Genomic DNA, 23,136 nt, shown 5'->3' on the forward strand with positions numbered 1-23,136 from the left:
TCCGCATTCAGGTGTCTGCTGCAGCCCCTCAGTGTGAGTGCGGTAGTGAACAGGCGGGAATCCCACAGCTCCCACATAGACACACACACAGACAGCGATATGAACGCGGTTGTTCGCGGGGACAGACCGCCCCATCTCGGCGATGTTCAGGTGAAAATCCGTCCCACACAAAGCGGGCGGCAAATCCACAGATGGTGAAACAGGAATCCACACAGACAGATAAACTAGACAGAGAGAGGGGGACAGGGTTAGCTTTTTTTGTTTGTTTTGAATGAATAAAACCACAACATTGTTAAACGAAGACAGATGCAATGGCCATTTTAGAGAAGGCTGCGAGGGAAAGGACAGGGATTAGGAGCTGAGTGGAAGACAATCCCACCCTCCCACTCACTCCCAAAATTAAATTGAGGAGGAGGCTGACGCCATTTCCTGGGACGGACTGACGCATGCTCTTTTATTAGAGTTAGAAGGATTTGGATAATTTGGGAGGAGGGGGTGGTATTCCATGTGTGTGCAGCGCGGAGCGGAGCTGCCTCTGGGTTACATTGTGTTTCGGAATTGTTACTTTTTGAGATAAGAATCGGCGACATTGTATCCCCTGGCGCCCGCAGGGAGTGAGCTGGGAAGATGCTGGGATTCCTGAGGAGGACCCTAGGGCGCCGCACGGTGCGTCGGCACACCGACCGGGAGAAGCAGAGAGAGGCGCAGCGATCGGGAATCCACATCCCCGCGGCCGGAGACTCCAAATCCATCATCACCTGCAGAGTGTCCCTCCTGGACGGCAGCGATGTCAGCGTCGATCTACCGGTACATCCGACCGCTTTATACCTCCGTCCCCGCCTGAGATACGGCCCCCAATTACTCCACTCCCCTAGTTACAAACAGCTGGGACGGGTTTCATAAACACAAATGGATTGGGGGGGGGGTTTAAAAAAAAAGCTCAGCAGGTCCGGGCAGCCTCTGTTGGAGAGAGATTAGAGTTAATGTTCCGGGTCCAGTGGAGTCTTCATTTCATGCCCAGGTCCGCACTCGCGGGGATGAGGGTAGGGGAAAGGGGAACCCATCCCATTGAACTGTTCCCAGGATTGCAAGCGTGAAAATGCAAATACTTGCATGGAATGGTGTAAAGACTCCGGATTTTGCGAGATGTTTTTGTGTGGGTGCCTGTTTCCCCCCCCCCCCCAGTAATTTTCTGAGGATTAACTCATGAATCTGGACAGTCCTTGTGTTTCTCCCCCCACCCGGCTGTTTTGTTTCCCAGCTCCGCGATCAACTGGAGTAAACTGCGGGATGTGGGTTGTTATCGGTGGCAAATGGTTGCACGTTTCACCGGGACCCGGTTTCCAGAGGCTAGGTTGCCCTCCCCCGGGGTATCTTTACCCTGGGGAATGCAACCCTCTCAAGGGGCCCAGGAATCATGCGACCGGCTACCCCAACCCAACCCTCAGCCATTACCGAATGAGCCTCCCATCTCGGTGCTCATTCACCGTATCAATTACTGCTGATATCATGGAGGAAAGGGAATAAAGTATAGGAGCGGAATTAGGCCAGTCGCACCTTCGATTCTGTTCCGCCATTCGATCATGCCTGATCCGTTTCTCAAATCCATTCTCCTGCCTTCTCCCCGGAACCTCATCAAGAACCTATCTTTCCTTGTCTTAAAAACGCTCAAAATCACAGCTGTCTGTGGCTATGAGTTTCACACATTCGCGATTTGGAGGTGCCAGTGTTGGACTGGGGTGCACCAAGTTATAAATCACACAACACCAGGTTATAGTCCAACAAGTTTATTTGGAAGCACTGGCTTTTGGAGCGCGGCTCCTTCATCAGATGGTTGTGCCACCTTCTGGCTGCAGAAATTCCTCATCTCAGGTCTAAAGAGTTATTCCTTAACCCTGAGGCTGTGCCCTCGGGTCCTAGTCTCTCGTACGAGTGGGAACATCATCTCCCTGTCCACTATATCCAGTATTCTTAAGTTTCAATGAGATTCCACTCTTGTCCTTCCAAACTCTGAATACAGACCCAAAGTCATCAACTGCACCTCATACCCAGCATGAACCTACTGTGGACCCCCTCCAATGCCAGCACGTCCTCCCTGAGGCAGGGCCCAAAACTGCACTCAATATTGCAAATGTGGTTTGACCAGAGCCTTATACAGCCTCATCTCTGCTTTTGTATTTTCGCTCTTTTGAAATGACTGCTAACATTCCATTTAGCTTCCTACTGAACTTGCATGTTAACATGAAGGGAATCCTGAACTATGAGTCCCTTTGTACTTATGATTTCCGAAGCCTTTCCCCATTTGGAAAATAGTCACCTTCTGTACTCTTTGTATTAAAGTCCATTACCTCACACTTTACCACATTGTACTCCATCTGGCACTTCTTTGCCCACTCTCCTAGACTTGTCCAAGTCCTTCTGCAGTCCTCCACTTCCTCAAAGCTACCTTTCCCCTCCATCTATCCTTGTGTCATCTGCAAATATAACAACAGTGCCCTCAGTTTCTTCGTCCATTCATGTGTAACATGAATAGTTATGGTCCCAACACTGACCCTGGTGGAAGTCCATCAGTCACCAGCGGCCATCCTGAAAAAGACCCCTTTACCCCCACACTCTGCCTTCTGCCAGTCAGCCAATCCTGTATCCAAGCCAGTATCTTACCCCCAACACCATGGACTCTTATTTAACAACCTCCGATGTGGTACTTTGTCTTCTGGAGATCCAAATCGATCATGTCCACTGGCTCTCCTTTGTCTAATTTGCTTGCTATTTCCTCAGAGTTTGAACAGATTTGTCAGGCATGATCCTCCTTGATGAAGCTGTGCTGACTCCGCCCTATTTTACCATGCACTTCCATGTACTCTGCAATCTTATTCTTAATGGACTCTAAAATCTTACTAATGTCCGAAGTCAGACTAACTGGCCTGTGGTTTCCTTTCTCTTCCTCCTTCAACAGATGTTTCGTTAGCAATTTTCCCGTCCTTTCACACCCTCCCTGACTCCAGTGATTCCTGAAAGATCGTGACCAATGCATTACAATCTCTTCGAGTACCACCTCGGGACCATGGAGACTAAGCTGGTCCGGATGATTTATTCACCTTCAGAACTTTCGACTTTCTCCTTAATGATGGCCACTACACTCACCTCTTCCCCCCGACTCCTTTGAAGTTCTGCAATGTTGCTGGTGTCTTCCACCATGAAGACTGATGCAAAGTATCTGTTTACTTTTCCCCCGTCATATCTTTGATACCAATTCTTCTCCAGCCACAGTTTTCAGTCGTCCAGGGTCCATTCTTGCCCCTCTCTTACCTTTTTATATATCTTTAAAAAAATTTCTTGCAGTCTTCTGTTATTTTACCAGCTAGGTTAACCTCATATTTCATCTTATCCCTCCTCATTATTGCTTTCTTTCATTGTCCTCAGTTGGTTTTTAAAAGCTTTACACTAATCTTTACCACATGGTATGCAATCTGTTTGTGAAACTTGCCTTCCTAAAATAAGAGGGAGGGATGTGATGGCCTAGTGGGTTTATCACTCGAAACTCTGCTAATTTGCTAGGGATCTGGTTTTGAATCCTGCCACGGCATGTGATGGAATTAGAATTCAATAAACAACAACATCTGGAATTAAGAATCTACTGTGAAATATTGCCAACTGTTAGAAAAACCATCTGGCTCACTGATGACCACATTTCCTTCCCTGAAGGACTACATATGACTCCTGACCCGTTGCAAGGTGGTTGACTGTCAGCTGGCCTGTCAGGCCACTCAGTTCTAACAAGCGCTTCAAAGTCTTAACAAAAAAATGAAACCGGGTGGACCACCCAGCATTGACCTCAGCACTGGAAAAAGCAACAGCAGAATAAGCACCGTCAATCCTACAAAGTCGCCCTCACTAACATGTGGTTAGTGAGGTGGTGCCAAAATGGGGAGTGCTGTCCCACAACCTGGTCATACTCACGGAATCATACTGTACAAGGTACAGTATGCCACCATCACCATTCCTGAATATTTCTTGTCCCACAGGCAGGATAAACCCAGCAGAGGTGGTGGCACAGTGGTATACAGTCAGGAGGCAGATGCAATAGGAGCCTTCAACATTGACTCCAGACCCCAGTGAACCACTTGCTGATTACTACGTACCATTCTCCCTCAGCTGATAAATCAATCCTCCTCCGTGTTGTTCAACACTTGGAGCTTGCACTGAGGGTGGCAAGGGCATAAGACATACTCTGGGTGGGGGATTTCAGTGTCCATCATCAAGAATTGCTTGGTAGCAGCACTACTGATGGAGCTGGTTGGTTCCTCAAGGATGTATCTTTAGGTGTGCAGCAGATGGTGAGGGAACCAACAAGAGGGAGAACCATACTTGACCTCATCCTTATTAACCTGCCAGCTGCAGATGCATCTGTCCTTGTTTAGCAAGTCTTGTTCTGGGTTTTTCCAGAAATATACTTTATTTGTAAATTTATGAAAGTATAAATTCCAGTCCGTGTTGGTGTTATGTGACGGTTTTTTATTCATTCATGGCACCAGCATTTATTGTACATCTCCTAATTTGTCCAGAGGTCAGTTGAGGGTCACCACATTGCTATGGGTCACGAGTCATATGTAGGACCAGACCAGGTGAGGATGGCAGTTCCCTTCCCGAAAGAACATAATGAGCCAGATGGATTTTTCCAGCAATGACAATGGTTTCATTGTCATTAGACTCCTATTTTCAGATTTTTATTGAATTTGAATTCTACCACCACCCATCATGAGATTTGAGTTCAGGTCCCCAGATTACTATCTGGGTCTCTGGATTAACAGCCGAGCACTAATATCACTGTGCCATCACCTTATCAGAAAAAGAAAGTCTGCTTCTTCCAATCCCCATGTTGCTGTCACCATTTGCAATATGAGACAGATAATGCTATGGGGTGTTGTTTCAGATCCTACACTCAGCAATTCATGGAATTGAAATTGATAAATACAGAATTTTAAGTTGTAGTGATTATGTAACTTTTTGTCGCAGTTGATCTGATTCACAAATCTTCTTTCAGCAGCGAAGTCTGCTATCTTTACCTGGTCTGCCCTACATGTGGCTCCAGATACATAACAATATGGCTGATGCTTAAATGCTCTCTGGAATGGCCTTGCAAGTCACTGAACTCACGGGCAAGGCAAAAGTCTCTCTTGTGGGAGAGTTTGGGACCTGAGGGCATAATCTCAGAATAAGGGGGGTCACACATTTACGACAACGATGAAGAGAAACTTATTGTCTCAGATGGTCAATTTGTAGAACTCTCGACTGCAGAAGGCTGTAGAAATGCGTCATTAAGTATATTGAAGAATGAGACAGACATTTTAATCAGTAAGGGAATCGGGGATTATGGAGTGGGGGAAAATGGAGTTGAGAATTATAAGATTATCTGTGATCTCATTGAATGATAGAAAAAAGGATTGGCTGAATGGCTTACTTATACTCCTACATATAATGTCTTAACAAATGCTAGCCTTGCCAGTGCCATTAATAATGTTTTTAAAGCGATGATTGACGAAGATCATGTTGTAGCAGCTAATCAATATTGCATGCCATGTGACATTTATTTGTATTGAAAAGATAAACATATCATACCTTATCGAACTGTGTCCTGTCAGAGAGTTCCCTAAGCGTTTGAACCAGCACCAAGCTATGACCTGGCTGTTAATGAGAAGGGCACTCCCCGTCAGTCCTGGCCAGGGGAATGCTAGTGCCTTCACCAAGATCTCTCTGTATCTTCGCTAGCCACTGGAGAGTTCCTGGAGTACTGACAAGTCTGTTCAAGGAGGGAAATAGGGATAATCCAGAAAACTATAGACTGGTGAGTCTCTCATTGGTGGTTGGGAAGCTATTGGTGAGAATTCTTAGGGCTAGGATTTACATGCATTTGGAAAAGCATGGTCTAATTAGGGACAGTCAGCACAGCTTTGTGCAGGGCAGATCACGTCTTATTAACTTGATTGCATTTATCACCACCTTGAAAAATTCAATGAAGGTAGAGCAGTGGATGTTGTTTACATGGATTTTTGTAAGGTTTTCAACAAGGTCCCTCATGGTTGGCTTGTCCAGATACAGGTGATCCATGGTGATTTGGCCCACGTGGATTCAGAACTGGCTTGTCCATAGAAGTTTTTCAGGCTGGAGGACCGTGACTAGTGGTATTCCAAATGGATCCGTACTGGGACCTCTGCTGTTTCTCATTCAAGTCATTTATATATATGACAATGTAGACAGGTGGGTTAGTAGATTTGCAGATCATACAAAGATGGTGGAGTTGTGATTAGTACAGAAGTTTTGACAAAGGATGCAGTGGGGTTTAGATTAGTTGCAGATATGGATGGAGAAATGGCAGTGGCATAATAAGTATGAGGTACTGCATTTTGGGAGATCAAATGTTAAGGCAAAGTACACAGTTAATGGCAGGATTCTGAACAGAGGGATCTTGGGGTTCTGACCACTCAGTATGTTTATACTGCCTCTCTGCTAGGAGAATCCAATATGAATCTGCCAGTCCGTGTCTCCGTCTGTCACTCCATTTTTGTGCATCAAATGCTTGCCTATTAGAGTCATAGAGATGCACAGCACAGAAACAGACCCTTCAGTCCAACTCGTCCATGCTGACCAGACATCCCAACCCAGTCCAGTTTCTTTTTAAAAATGCAGTTGAATTTTCTTCAACCAATTCTGTGCTCTGACAATCTGTAACAATTACATTTCTTATTAGCTCTCACTTTTTGAAATTTAATAATTCTATTATCACTATCACTCACTCCCAATGGAAGACCATGTCACTCCCTCTTCAACCTCTCATCAAATAGGAGATTAAGATATCTCCGTATCTCAATTATAGTTCAGCATTCTTCATCCCACCTGAGTGAATCTGTTTTAATGTCTCTACAAAACTATGCATGTTAGTTCTGGACTAACCATTACTTGTGCATTCAGTTTCTGTATTGGACAGTCACTACATGCTAATTAACCTTGCTTCTAAAGTGGCCCTGGGTTTTAAAAGCTTTCGGATGTGTCTGTCATCCTCCGGAAGTGAGAATCCGGTATGTGGAATCTTTGAACATGGTGAGTCTTCCATATTCGAGCTAACCAGGAAACCTTCCCACTGCTAGTAGGGTTTGTCCATTGACTATGTTATGATGCATGTGCTGTGACAATCAAGTCCTGAGCTAGCACTTGAATCTGAAACGTCTGGCACGGGGACTGCACCACAAAGCCACCTGTTGTTGCCTCAGGATATCCTGAAGCTGCAATAAGGTGCAATAAAAATGAAAGTTCCTTTCAATTTTCCTGATAGCCATTATTCCCATGAGTTCTTCAGGCACATGGTCCCATAATCTCAGCACACGTTTTGAGGATTTTTCAGTTCAGTGCATATAAACCTATGATAATGTTTCATAGTCACAGTCACATCACTTCTGCATCGATCCGTTGAGGATGCATGCTCCTCTTTTGGGTAGTCTGATAAATTTATTTTGCATTTATCTTTACTGTCCATAGATTCACTACTTCCTTCTGATGCCCTCGATACCTGCTTGATTTAAATCTGCATCTGTTTTAATGTGCTTTCTCATTGACTTTCATTCATAAATACATACACTGCAAGTCAGGAAAGCAGCCCTATTAATCCAATATATGGACTCACTGTTATTCTTTGGTAGCGCAATAAATTCATGGTTGATTGTGTTTGCTTCCTTCTCGCAATAAGATTTTAAATGGACAGCAATCAATTTGTGATGTGTTTTGAAACAAATTTATAATTGGGCCTAAATAGATTGCCTGGTTAATTAACCAGATTACAGGTTTAACTGATTTGTTGGTGAAACAAAACAGTCTGCCTATCGAACAACCTGTTGCCATCTTAAGCATGCACTGTCTCCATCACTGCATTGTGTATCATCTTCAAAATCCATTGTAGCAACTCACCAGTGCTCCTTTTGAGAACCAGTTCCCAAATTGTGACCACTGCCATCTGCAAGCCATCCTGACCTGGAACTGTATTCCCTCACTGTTGCTGGGTCAAAACCCTGGAATACCCTTCTTAACTCCTTGATGTCCAAGCACAGGAAACATGGCTAATTAGCTTTGCTGTAAATATATTTGACATTTTGTGGAGAAGGACATGGAAGATACAGAATGTGGGGAAGAAGATGGTGACGTGTTGAAAAATGTCCATATTACAGAGGTGGTGGTGCTGGATGTCTTAAAATGCTTAAAAGTGGATAAATTCCCAGGACCTGATCAGTTGTACCCTAGAACTGTTTGGGAAGACGTGATTGCTGGGCCCTTTGCTGAGATATTTGTATCATCTATAGTCACAAGGTGAGGTTCCGGAAAACTGGAGGTTAACTAACATAGTGCCACTATTTAAAAAAGGTGGTAAGGAAAAGCCAGGGAACTATAGACAGTGAGCCTGACATTGGTGGTGGGCAAGTTGTTGGAGGGAATCCTGAGGGACAGGATTGACATGCATTTGGAAAGGCAAGGATTGATTAGGGATAGTCAGCATGGCTTTGAGTCACAGGTAGTTAGGATAGTGAAGAAGGTGTGAAGGTGTTTGGTATGCTTTCCTTTATTGGTCAGATTATTGAGTACAGGAGTTGGGAGTCATGTTGTGGCTGTACAGGACATTGATTAGGCCACTGTTGGAATACTGTGAGCAATTCTGGTCTCCTTCCTATCAGAAGGATATTGTGAAACTTCAAAGGGTTCAGAAAAGATTAACAAGGATCTTGCCAGGGTTTGACCTATAGGGTGAAGCTGAATAGGCTGGGGCTGTTCTCCCTAGAGCGTTAGATGCTGAGGGTTGATCTTTATAGAGGTTTATAAAATCATGAGGGACATGGATATGATAAATAGACAAGGTCTTTTCCCTGGGTGCGGGAGTCTAGAACTAGAGGGCATATATTTAGGGTGAGAGGGGAAAGATATAAAAGAGACCTAAGGGGCAACTTTTTCACGCAGAGGGTAATGTGTGTGAAATGAAAAGGCATCTGGATGGGTATATGAATAGGAATTGTTTAGACGGATGTAGGCCAAGTGCTGGTAAATAGGCCTAGATTAGGTTGGGATATCTGGTTGCATGGGTGAGTTGGACTGAAGGGTCTGTCTCCGTGCTGTACATCTCTACGCCTCTATGATTGTGACATTGTTATTTCTTCTTGTAACTTGTAGTGCCTTGAATGCAATCCCTCTTGGACCACATAAGATTGTATAGCTCATTAGCATTCGTGTCAGCATACTGTAGGTTCAGGTCCATTAGCACATGACTTAAGGTCACACATCAGTGAAGTTTTGAATGAGTGTAGCATTGTCAACAACATTGGACAACAGGTTAAATTGAGTTCTCATTCTGTTATTTGAGGTAGACTTGGAAGGATTCATGGCAATGTTGGAAAAAGAACTGTTTGTACAGATGTTCAGGTTAATGTTTAATCCTCAGATCAACATTATTAAAACTGATTAACTGAAACTTTATCTTGAATGTTTGTCATTTCTGGGACTTTACTGTGGATAAATTTGTTGCAGCACGTGAGGTACTAGAGTGTGTTCGCTGTTTTGGTCTCCCTGCCTAAGAGAGGGAAAGTTACGTAGGGGGGAGTGCAGCAACGTTTCACAAAACTGAAGGTGACAGGACTGTCATCTGATGAGATATTGGTTTGACCAGTATTCACTAAAGTTTAGAAGGATGAGAGGGAACTGATTGAAGCAAATTGAAATTCTAACAGGGCTGAACAGGCTAGGTGGATGTTTCCCTTGGTAAGGGAGTTAGAACCACAGGTTACAGTCTCGGGAGTCGCTGTAGACCATTTAGAACTTAGAAGAGGAAATGTTTCTTCAGCTCAAAATGGTAGTGAACTTGTGGGAGTCTTTAACACACAAGGCTACAGCGGCCAAAGCACTGAATATATTCAAGAAACAGAATGTTTGTTTTTAATTATTAGAGGGGGCTGTGGAGAGAAAGCTGGAATATGGCATTGAGCTGGAGGATTAGCCATGATGGTGTGGCAGGGCTGGTTCAAAGGACTGAATGGCCTACTTCTGTTCTTCTTTCTCTGTACTGTACCCTTTATGTCCTGGAGTGACCAGAACTGCAGATGCTATTCTAAGTACATTCTCTCAAATGCTGTATATATGGTGGGCGGCATGGTGGCACAGTGTTTAGCACTACTGCCTCACAGCGCCTGAGACCCAGGTTCAATTCCCCACTCAGGCGACTGTGTAGAGTTTGCACGTTCTCCCCATGTCTGCGTGGGTTTCCTCCGGGTGCTCCGGTTTCCTCCCACAGTCCAAAGATGTGCGAGTCAGGTGAATTGGCCATGTTAAATTGCCCGTAGTGTTAGGTAAGGGGTAAATGTAGGGGTATGGGTGGGTTGTGCTTCGGCGGGTCGGTGTGGACTTGTTGGGCCGAAGGGCCTGTTTCCACACTGTAAGTAATCTAAGAAGGAATACCTGAATATTTCCACCTTTAATCTTAATTTCATTTGCTACAGATTGTTGACAGTAAAAGGTCTCCAAGTCTCTTTCATTTGCTTTTCTTTATTATTTTTGACCCTATTGGGGAATTCTTTGCATTTCTCCTCCATGTGAATTTCATGGTCATGTGGTATTATTGTTCGACTATTAATCTGGGCACCCACATACTGTTCTGGGGAGCTAGGTTCGAGTCCTGTCATGGCAGTTGGTGAAATTTGAATTCAACAGAATCTATAATTCAGAGCCTAATGATGACCATGTTGTCAATCTTCAGGAAAACCCATCTGGTTCACTCATTCCCTTCAGGGAAGGAATCTGCAATGCTTTCTGTTCTGGCCAGCATTTGACTCCCAACTCAGTCTGATTGATTCCTAATTGTCCTCTGGACTATTAGGGATGGGGAAATAAATGCAATGATGCCCATGTCTTGTGAATAAATAAAATAAAACCTGCCACCTTTCTTTACTCTGTTTGGAAATATATTCAAATCTGTTCAGTTTAAATGTCTACCACCTTCATCTTGATTTCTTAAAATTCTCATTTCAAGTCTGTGTAACCTTCTCGAGCTATGCGTGAAACCCTGCTCTCCCACTTTTTGAGTGGTTCCTTTAAAGCCTTTGTGGTTCCCTGCCCCAGTAATCTCCTTATGTGGCTCCGTGTCCAATCTAACTTAAATGATTGTTATTTATTTGTGAGAAATGATGCCCAAACTAAAATTCACATGTGGTTTTTTGCAACATCCAGACATGTTTATCTTAGGACCACTGAATAGCAATTAGAGGGACCATCCAAACCCCAGGTTACTAATGATAGTCCCCGTTTACAGACCAATTGTCTCAACTGGACAAAGGGACCATTTGCTGTGTTTTATAAATGCCTTGTTTTTTTTTGGGGGGCAGGAGGGAGTATGTCTGTGTGTGGGAGGGGTGGGGTTTATTCACTGGCAGGCTGGCATCTGTTGTCATCCTGAATAACCCTTGAGAAGCTCACTTCTGAAACTGCTGCAGTCCAGGTAGGGTGTTAAACTCGCAGTGCTGTCTGTAGCAGCTTAATGTGACTGGGTTGTTTGTCAGGCTATTTCTGACTCTGCCATAGAATCCCTACAGTGTGGAACCAAGCCCGACAAGTCCACACCGACTCCCCAAAGAATATCCCGCCCAGACCCATTCCCCTACCCCAATTAGTCTCCATTTCCCCTGACTCTGTACCTAGGCTACACATCCCTGAACAATATGGACAATTTAGCATGGCTAGTCCACCTAACCTGCACATCTTTGGACTATGGGATGAAACCAGAGCACCCGGAGGAAACCCACGCAGACCCGTCACTGTCGATCTGGAGTTATGTCGGCCAGACTGAGTAGAGGTGACTGATTTCCTCCCTTGAGTAGCGTTGTAATCACCAGTCTGGATGTTTCATGTTCATTTATTTGTTCTAGATTTTATTAATTACTAACATGGTGGAATTTGAACTTGGTTTTATTACCGTTGGCCTTTGGCTTGTTAGTCCCAGTAATATTGTCACAACATTACCATCCCCTCTGTTTTCCTTTGCCTGAGATTCTGGACAGCTGTCACACTTCAAAGCATTTTTTTGATTAGACTAGATTCCCTACAGCATGGAAACAGGCCCTTCGGTCCAACCAGCCCATACCAACCCTCCGAAGAGTAACCCACCCAGACCCATTTCTCTCCCACTAATGCACCTAACACTACGGGTAATTTAGCATGGCCAATTCACCTGACCAGCACATCTTTGGACTGTGGCAGGAAACCGGAGCACCCGGAGGAAACCCACGCAGATACAGGGAGAATGTGCAAACTCCACACAGACAATCACCTGAGGCTGGAATCGAACCTGGGACCCTGGTGCTGTGAGGCAGCAGTGCTAATCACTGAGCCACCGTGCTGCCCTTTTGGTTTAAATGTGACTTTTTTTTTCTCTCTGCCATTGCACATTGGCAATGTTACTTTTTACCATAGTCCCAGTCTCCCAAGGGAGGAGTGGGGGGGGTGGAGGTGGGGAGTTTGTGTGTGAAAGAGAGGGCGACACGTAGACACACAGGTTGAACTTGAGAGAGTCACCACACCTCGGGAGAGGTTGTGAATGAGAATCCTGAGGGTAACTGCAGCCTGTGTGGGTATTGAACCCCAGTAACATGGTAGAGCCTGAAATGGCCTGGCAAGCAACCCGACTACACTAAACTGTTACAGACAGCACTGCGAGTTTAACTAACCAACACAGACTGCTGCAGGTTCAGACATGGGTTTTTCAAGGGCAGTTAGAGAAAGACAACAAATGTCAGCTTGCCCGTGAATAAATTTCCCAGAAAAGGGAATTTGTGAGAAAACACAGCAGTCGTCCCTTTCTCAAGGTACAGTGCTTTTGGTGTCACTCTGCATTGCAAACAACCATCCAGCCAGCTGAGCTAACTGACTCCTTGCAGGCTGGTAACAACACTCCAGCAACAAAATAAATCCTGCCTATCAATTGACACAGAGGTGGATGTTTCCTTATATTATCTTCTGCTGAATCCCAGTGCACTCTTAAAAACGTCAAGACTTTTTTTTTAATCTACTCTCTTTTGTAAGAAATCATTTTCTAAACTCATCCTATATTTAACACTACTCTGCAATATAAATGTGGGAGGCTGAAATTTAATGATTTGACCACATTTATATTGCAAAGCATTGCTCCAGGTGTGTAATTTCTTGTAAATGTGAGAGCAGCGATGCGACTAAACCCCTTAGTAACACCATGGCGAATTAATTGTGCAGTCAGATCATCGTATCCGGTTCTGCTGGCGATGTCTGCTTCAGCTGGAACATGAAGGGATTAGTGCTTTTAATTTTGCATCGCATTATGTATTTAACCTGAAATGCCTCCCCACTTGTAGTACCTGAGAACTCGAAGTAGCATTGCGATGTCACTAGAATATCGAGGAATCTTCTGGCAGGAACAGTTGCTGTTGCTTTCTGTTGAATGACTTGTTTTAAGTGAGGGATTTTCTTACTGGTTGGCTTCAGTTTTATACTGGTTCGCAATGGTTAAAATCCTGACACATCAGAGGATATGCAGAATTGTGCGTGTACTACCAATGTCAGATTTGTGCTTCATGTATTTAAAAAAAATGCAGCAAGTAGTCTTTTTGAGAAGAGAACATCGTGCTTAAATAGCACACCTTGGTGCCTGGTGCTAAATCCTACTTGGCATTGTTTTGTATGGCTGTGCTCTTCCAGCACCACTAATCCAGAATTGTTTTGTATGGAGCAAGTTCCCACAAATACAGCTTTTTATGAAGGATGGGTCTTAAAGGAGGAAAGCAAGGCCGTGGTTTCTGGAGAGTTAATTCCAGAGCTTAGAGTCTAGACTGCTGAGGGTACAGCAATCACTGGAGGACTGATTAAAATCTGAACCAGTATGAACATGGCCAGAATTAAACAGACATGGATATCTTGGAGGCTTGGGGAACTCATGCAGAGATTTGAAAAAGGATTGAAGAATTTTAGAATCAAGATGTTGCAGATTGGGAACCAATGTAGGTCAGTAAATAGAGGGTCAGATCGGATGATGCTAGGTTACAGTCCATCAGGTTTATTTGAAATGACAAGCTTTTAGAGTGCTGCTCCTCCTTCAGGTAAGCCTGATGAGGGAGCAGCACTCCGAAAGCTTGAGTTTAAATAAACCTGTTGGATTCCAACTGGTGTTGTACTGGTGTCCAACACTGGCACCTCTACATCATAGTAAACGGGGTGGGGGGGGGGGGGGGGGGGGCATAGGTGAATGAGACTTGCTGCAATTTAGATATCCATAACAGATTTTTGAGTGACCTCAAATTTATGGAGATTAGAAAATGGGGGACCATTCAGGATTGCAGTGGAATAGTTAGACCCCCAAGGTAGGAATGAGGGTTTCAGCAGTAGAAGTTGGAAGATGTTACAAAGGTGGAACTGGCAGCCTTAGTGATGGCACAAATAGGAGATTGATGCCAAATTCAGAATAAAATGTGACGACACTGTTGCCAACTGATTTGGTTTATTCTCTGACAGCTGCCAGGGAGAGGAATAGATGTAGTAGCTAGGAAACAGTGTGTGGACTGAAAACAATGATAAGTTAGGACAGCAGCCTTTTTGCACTGAGTGTTTAGTTCTGTTGATTTCCGCTCAGGGATTCAAGTTTGTTGGAAGTGCAAAGCTGTATACTTCCATTGGTACATGGTTTGATCGGTATGCTATTCCTGGAAAAGTACACACTAAACTGTAATTCTTATGGATATCAGTTGATCCATGCACAATATATATATTTTAACTTTCATCTTAAAAAAGGTGAAAGGAAACACCAAACACAGGTGTTTACATACAAATGTTTGCAAAATCACATGTCCCCAAAGCCTGTAAACACTGCAAAGGCACAAGTCAGCAGTTTGATGGAATACTCTCCAGCGGCCTGGATGAGTGCAGCTTCAACATGTTTTTGATTGACACCGCCTGCACCACCAATGGACAGTGGCAGCAGACTATATCATTTATAAGGTGCACTGCAGGAACCCAGCAAGGCTTCCTCAACACCATCTTCCAAACCCTGACCCCTGACATCGAGAAGGAGAAAGACAACAGATACATGAGAACACCACCACTTGCAAGTTCCCCTCCAAGCTACTCACCATCTTGACTTGGAAATATATTATCGTTCCTTCACTGTCACTGAATCAAAATCTTTGAACTCTCTTTCCTAACAGCACCGTGGATGTACATAGATTCCAAGCACTGCACTGTTTCAAAAAGGTCACCACTACATTCAGCAGTAATTGGGAATGGACAATAAATACTGGCCCGGTCAGCAATGTGTTTGAGTGAAAAAGCAATGGAAGCCATTTAGCTATATTCATTTATTACTTGGTTTATTTAGACAGCCCCTTGATTCAATACATGTGACCCCTTGAACTCAAGAAGGTTCAGCTTCAAGGCACTTCAGTATAACACTGCTGGAAGTGACCACCCTCCAGTGGATGATAACTAAAGGCCCCTTCTCCTATTATGGTGGGTATAAAAGTGGCACGGTGGCTCATTGGTTAACACTACTGTCTCTCAGTGCCAGGGACCCAGGTTTGATTCCACTCTTGGGCAACTGGTTGTGCGGAGTTTGCACATTCTCCTCGTCTGCATAGGTTTCCTCCCACAGTCCAAAGATGTGCAGGATAGATGGATTGGCCATGCTGAATTGCCCTATAGTGTTCAGGGACATGCAGAATTGGTGGATTAGTCAGATGGTATGCTGTTCAGAGAGTAAAAAGTGAGGTCTGCAGATGCTGGAGATCAGAGCTGAAAATGTGTTGCTGGAAAAGCACAGCAGGTCAGACAGCATCCAAGGAACAGGAAATTCGACGTTTCGGGCATAAGCCCTTCATCTGCTGTTCAGAGGGTCAGTGTGGACTCAATGGGCTGAATGGCTTGCTTCCTGACTGTAGAGAGTTTATTTTAAAAAAATCCCAAAGCAGCATTCGGGGAAAGGTAACTTTGTGTTTGGTTAATATTCCATCTCAACCCAAAACAACTCATTCATTTTGTTTAGAGTTTGATGGATTGTGTTGTGTGCAATTTGTCTGCCACGTTTGTCCACGTAACATATTGAATTAATTGACCGTGAAGTAATCTTGGGTGCTCGAGAGAGTTGATAAGCCACAATATAACATTCAATGTTTTTTGTTCATTTGTTAATCCATGAAGCATCAGAGCAGCTTATTGAATTGAAAAAGCTGAGATTCGATTCTAAGGCTGTTTTTAAAGTAAAAACGTTTCAGGATGTAACCAAGCACTGTCCTGACCAGGTTCGAAGCTGTTTCCATCTGCATTTCTCAATATGTGAAATTCATTTTGTTTTACCATTACGAATGAGTTGTGTTGCATTGCCAAGTGATTAAATGTTCAGTGTATCCTCAGTGAACATTTGTTCTTCGAAAATCTGAAAATGAAATGGATTTGCCTTCAAAAAAAACTCTATATTTTCTTTCTCAAAATCTAGTTATTGCGTTCTTAAATGATGTGAGTTGACTTAATTGACGGTTTGGGATATTTCAACTATGGGTGTAATGCATATAATACCGTGCAGATTCATCCAAAGATTTGACAACATGACATTTTGACTGGCATACATTTGTAGTTTCGAATTGCAGGATGCTTCCTCAAAGCCCATGCAGTCACAGTGCTTGTGCCATCACCACCCAGTCACACTGCAGGACCTGGCTGGTGGATTTGTACTTCACTTATTTCATGTTGTGGCCTTTGAAAGATGAAAACCTTTGAAATGGAAAAGCAATATTGATTCTCCTGCTCCTCGGATGTTGCCTGATCTGCTGTGCTTTTCCAGTGTTAAGTTATGCAACAGCAACGCACCAACTTCTGTAAGCAAGCAAGCAAATTTATTAAGCACAGGACAGTACAAGCTTTCTGGAGGAACCTTTAACGCATACTTTGCAGAACTTACTGGGTTGTGGCAAAAGCTCTCCCTGAACAAAGGAAATCGTCTTTCTACAAAACTCTCAACGTCACAGTTAGTACTGCCCACAAGACAACCCTCAGCCATCCCCCTCAGAGTCATATACCACTCAAGATACAACGCAGTGACAACCCCACCTCCAGAAACCCTGTTATGCAAATCCCTTAATGTCAAATTTGTTGCAAATTGCTTTTTGTAACTATCGGGGAGTAGTCAAATTCCAACTCTGACGTTCTTATTGATTTCGGGATGAAAATGTAAATCATCGCTGACTGGTAAGGAAATGGCTGTGTAAATCTCCAACATTCCACACCTAAGACAAAGACAGACCATCCTACCCCCGGGGCATTCAATTTCTTGCAGGTCAAATTAACTCTTTAATATCTCATTCCATGATAACCACCTAGATGGGGGATGAGAAAGGCACAACCAATTTGTTCATAAGAATCTTACAGTGAGTTGTTGACACACAGCATACAATGATTATAACAATAAAAATCACTAGCCCATGTAGTAGGTAGGATTCCCAGGATCCTCCCATGTGGGGAAAAAAAGTTCACCAGTAAAGTTCTTAAATTCACAGTTCTTAACGACCACTCCACCCCCCCTAAGTGGAATAGCTGGTTTCCACCCAGCATCTCCTTCAAAATAAAGTCCAACCTGAAAACAAAATTCTGTCCTTACACTCCACTCCACAGAGAAATCTGAATTCTTGGATAAGGGAAGTTAAATACTTCACAAACTGACGAGACATCCGTCCATCTGGAGGATACCAGCGCATCTGATCGTGCAGCAGCTGCAACTGCAGGCTCGGTGAATGCAGCATTCTTTGCTGCGTCTGCTCCCGCTCTGCTGTTAAATATAACAAAGCCAAGTGGCTGCTGTGATGTTAGCTTGATCAGTGAACGCTGATATCACTTAAATGATTGAAAGACAATGTAAAGCTCACGTAGTTTAATGTCCGTAGGAAAGCCACTGACAAAAAAAACCCACTTCTTCACCATCATTAACTTCACTTTTCATGCTCATGACTGGGGAGCTAATGGATCAGGTTGTGGAGGGGTGGGCGGTGGTCCGAAGGCCTGTTTAACCTGGGAATGGAGAAACTCTAGAGAAGGTGTTAGCTGCTGAAAGTATCTTTGTATTTCCTTTCTCATTCCTTCTTTGCCAAGGTGGTTATCAGTGTGAAGACAGTCGCACATTTAACTACACAGAATTGTGTCTGCCTATTTCAATATTCTTTGAATTCTTGAAGTCAGTTCAATATCTATGACATTATCAAGTTTTATATAATCCATCAACTACTTAATTGTACTGCCTAAACAATTCAGTCAATTATAAACAACAATCAATGGTCCTAAAATCAAACCCTTGGGTACCTCAGTCAGGTTATTCAAACTTTAACAAATTAATTCTTGGCAGAAAGCTATCAGGAAAAATACTTCAAAAGGCTGGAACAGCAAGAAAACAACAAAACGTGCTTTAGCAATTGAAGAGGCAGTTTCAGTTCAGATTTAAATCCCAAATATTTGTGGGAAACTAATGCAGAAAATTGTAAGATCTGTTCTCCAAATGAAACCTCCCAAATAAAACTGTCGGAATTGCAGTGGGAACTTTGGTAGAGATCAACATTCTTTGTATTTGCGATATGAAGAGGGCCAATGAAGTCTTACCAATAATTTACAGAACTGAAACAGCTCAGCCTCCAGTTCTAATATTCTCTAAAATCTTAACAAAACATCAAACCCAAAATGCACTCTTCTTTGTCTGAACACTCTCTGCATTAAAAACACAGCAGCAGCAAAGATATTTTCATGCAATACTCTCATTTGGCCACAGCATGACCACTGACCCAAATGTTTTTTTTTGAAACAGGCATGTAGAATTTCAAACAACTCAGAGGCCCAAGGCACTCAATCAATTTGTTTTAAGGTTACAAGCTTAATAAATTTGAAAAGGACATAATGCTGAACAATTTCAATGTGAAAACAAAATCTACACCATTACATAGCCCACAAAACACATTGAATTGAGATCCTGATTCAAACAAGGCAAAACAGTTACTTAAAAGGATTTTCTGAACCAGTATTTTAACAAACCAACATTTTTAAACATTAAGCGCACTCAGTATGGTACAATTTACATTGAAACTGTCTTTTCTGACCCAAGTATTAGTACAGTCGTAATTTGAGTGTTTTCTTACCTTGTGGGCCAGTCTGTCTCGAGGTACCAATGCTCCAAGCGGTCGCTGACACCATCCAATCGTAACTATTTGTTTGGATCCTGCCCACTATGCCAATATCGTTGTCCCGTTTTCCCCCCCTCTCCTCCTTTTCACCTTATCATACTGGCCTTACATACTGAATGCTTCCAATATTGTTACCTGGTTCTACATAATGGCTGCTTTTCCACCTTCTGGATTAACGGTGCTGGAAGAGCACAGCAGTTCAGGGAGCAGTAAAACCGATGTTTTGGGCAAAAGCCCTTCAGCAGGAATACAGGCAGAGAGCCTGAAGGGTGGAGAGATAAATGAGAGGAGGGTGAGGGTGGGGAGAAAGTAGCATAGAGTACAATAGGTGAGTGGGGGAAGGGTTGAAGGTGATAGGTCGGGGGGGAGGGTGGAGTGGATAGGTGGAAAAGAAGATAGGCAGATAGGACAAGTCATGAGGACAGTGCTGAGCTGGAAGTTTGGAACTGGAATGAGGTGGGAAGTGGAAATGAGGAAACTGTTGAAGCCCACATTGATGTCCTGGGGTTGAAGTGTTCCAAGGCAGAAGATGAGGCGTTCTCCAATTAACCTCCATGAGGTTGCCTCGGAACACTTCAACCCCAAGGTATCAATGTGGACTTCAACAGTTTCCTCATTTCCACTTCCCCCCCACCTCATCCCAGTTCTAAACTTCCAGCTCAGCACTGTCCCCATGACTTGTCCTACCTGTCTATCTTCTTTCCCACCTATCCACTCCACCCTCTTTCCCCCCTCCGACCTATCACCTTCATCCCCTCCCCAACTCATCTATTGTACTCTATGCTTCTTTCTCCCCACCCCCACCCTCCTCTCACTTATCTCTCCACCCTTCAGGCTTTCTGCCGGTATTCCTGATGAAGGGCTTTTGCCTGAAATGTCGATTTTACTGCCCCTCGGATGCTGCCTGAACTGCTGTGCTCTTCCAGCACCATTAATCCAAAATCTGGTTTCCAGCATCTGCAGTGATTTGTTTTTACCTAGTTGCCTTTCCACCTTGTTAGCCCGTTAACCTTGCTTCCAGTGTCCCATTGTTAACTAAGTTTTCATCTGATCCGAGTCATGCTCAGCTGAACCTCTTGTTTAACAAAACTCAGAACTTAACTCTTTCCCTGCTTGCTTATATCCTATGCACATTATCACCTGCACCATACTCTTGACTCTGGTTTCCAGCATTTGTAGTCCTCACCTCCCCTCCCAGTTTTGTAGTGACACAAATTTGAAACCCAATCTCTGCGGTAAATCCATCACTGTGTTTGTGAATAGCCTACTTTCGTCTTCAGCAGTTGTCAGGGAGAATGATAGAGTTGATAACTAGGTTCAAGAGTGGGTATAGAGACAATGACTTGAGTTTTCCCAAGAGTTAATTGGAGAAAATTACACTCATTTAGCACTGTATCAGATGAACAGTCTGATTAGCAACAGGGGGAGTCATGTTGCAGCTCATCTGCTATTGAAACTTTCATACTTGATTTTGTAGCCTCTAGACATGACTGTTTTGAAACATTCCAGGTTAGCTTCCCAACATCTGTTAATGTGAGGTCACTGAACTCTGTGCTGCCCATGATCTAACTTTTATGAAATCCTGTTCAGTCCAATCCCATTTATTGACCCATTTTAGTTCCTGGTTAAGCAATGCCTTGTTTAAATTCTCACCCTCCCTCCCATTCAGTTTTCCTTTGATCCATCACCTCCCTGTGATCTGTGGCGATGTAACTCAGCTGCTACTTTTTCAATTCTCTGCCCAAAGGCAATCCTTAATTTTTGTTTTTGCTGAACCAAGACCATTTTGTTTCACTGGGTGGGGCAAGGAAATAGGCCCTGAGCCTACCTCAGCCAGAAAAGGGGATTGAAATTTGTCAATTAGAACTAATCTAATCCACACACACTCTCTGTATAATCAACAGAACTGACTGGCTCCACCCCTCAATTATCCACAATCCAACATTTCCTCCCCCTCTTGTACCCTCAACTTTAAGCCATCTCCTTGAACTGGCCAGGCCTTCAGCTGCAGAAACACCAAACTCTGAAATTTTGTCACTAAATCTCTGTGTCTCAACTTTGCCTTTCCTCCTTTGTAATTTGCTCCTCAGAACCTGCCTGTTGGGACCAAACATTTGGATTTTATTTGCTAACTCTCATTTTCAACTGTGAAAGATGTTACAGTAAACTGTGTGTTTTTGAAGCAATTTTACCACTTTTTTTGGAAGCCAGACAGGCCTCATTTCAGTTGTAGCAATAGCTTTGATCATGTTGGCCATGACCCATTCCACTACATGCATAGGCTGCAATATAATCTAGTATGTGTGTTTATGACCTTCTGATTTTGGGTCAGTGCAGGACTATTAGTATGGCGAGATGCTTAGAGTTCACATTGCTGGGGAAACAATCTTAACTCCAAGAAAGCCAGGCCCTTATACAGTGGTTTCACTGTTGGACTTAATCTATTTTATAAGCAATCCATAAACATGTCAACTTTTATGGGAAACATAAATTTTCAGATATTCTTTTTAAGGAGCTGATCAAAAAGGGAACTGATCATAAAATGCCGTTTCAAACTAATCAAAAGAGAAATTGTAAAGTAAGATGATTTGTGGGAGACACGATGGCTCAGTGGTTAGCAGGGTTTGACTCCAGCCTCAGGATAACTGCCTGGAGTTTGCACAGTCTCCCCGTGTTTGCGCAGTTGTCCTTCTGGTGCTGTCAATGTTCAAAGATGTGCAGGTTGGGTGAATTGGCCATGTTAAGTTGCTCTGTGGTGTCCAGGGACGTGCAGGCTACATCGATTAGCCATTGTAAATGCAGGGATGGGAGTGGGGGGAGGGACGGTGTCTGGGTTGGATACTGTTTGGAGGGTTGGTAGAGACTCGATGGACTGAACGGTCTTTCTACACTCTAGGGATTCTATACTGTGAAAACAAAATTCCATTTTTTGTGGCAGTTCCTGGTTGGAAAGGGTTCAGGGTATATCTGCAACTGCCTAACTCTCACTGTTTTCTGTTTTTGAAGCATCTTTGTAAGCAGTGCAATTGGCATTGTGGAAACAAGTTGTTTAGCCCAGCCTGCTGTGTTGGTATTTATCCTGTGAACATGCCTTTCATCTTCCCTTGGATTTGGCTATGGATTGACTCACAAGTTCTAACCTGCACTTGGAGTTCTTCCCCAGCTGCTAAAGCCAAAATTTGTCATGTGATGTTGCGAAGGTAATGTTCTCGAGCACTTTACATCAGAGTGAGTGAGAGGCAGAAGTCAAGTCAATACTCACCATCTTGATTCTATTTGCCTGAAGAAGGGCTTATGCCCAAAACGTCGAATCTCCTGCTCCTTGGATGCTGCCTGACCTGCTGTGCTTTTCCAGCAACACATTTTCAGCTCTGATTCTATTTGCCCCAAACAACAAATAGTTACCTTTTGGAAAACTCAAAAATGACTCTTATCATCACTGGTTCCAAGATAAACATACTTTTTTCTGACTGTAATGGCCTTACATATAAACATGTTGCACACAATTGCCATCAACTATCTTGGAGGAGGCAGTGGCCTACATGGATTAACATTGGACTGTTAATCCAAACACCTAGATTTGAATCTTGCCATGGCAGATGGTGGAATTTGAATTCAAGACAAGTCTGGAATTCAACTATGTAACTATGAAGCCATTGTTGATTTGTCATTTTAAAAAAACCATCTGGTTCACTGATATCCTTCAGGGAAGGAAGCTGCCATCCTTACCTGGTCTGGCCTATATGTGAATCCAAACCCATAGCAATGTGGTTGACTTATAACTGCCCTCTGGGCAATTAGGGATGGGCAATAAATACTGACCCAGCCAGTAATGTCCTCATCCCATGAATGAATGAGAAAATAATACCAATGTCGTTATTGA

The 23,136-nt window shown here is 43.5% G+C and overlaps 1 protein-coding gene across 1 annotated transcript in view; it reads left to right on the forward strand.

Moving 5' to 3' along the window:
• Nucleotides 1–481: 481 nt before the first annotated feature.
• The window catches only part of epb41l5 (erythrocyte membrane protein band 4.1 like 5), a 153,172-nt gene continuing 130,517 nt past the window's right edge, over nucleotides 482–23,136 (forward strand). Inside the window, exon 1 of the mRNA XM_060827736.1 lies at nucleotides 482–807. Within this exon, the coding sequence (XP_060683719.1) occupies nucleotides 628–807 (180 nt within the window). The 5' untranslated portion in view covers nucleotides 482–627. The remainder of the gene's footprint in view (nucleotides 808–23,136) is intronic.

This window comes from Hemiscyllium ocellatum, chromosome 7 (assembly GCF_020745735.1).
Source record: "Hemiscyllium ocellatum isolate sHemOce1 chromosome 7, sHemOce1.pat.X.cur, whole genome shotgun sequence".
Taxonomy (NCBI): domain Eukaryota; kingdom Metazoa; phylum Chordata; class Chondrichthyes; order Orectolobiformes; family Hemiscylliidae; genus Hemiscyllium; species Hemiscyllium ocellatum.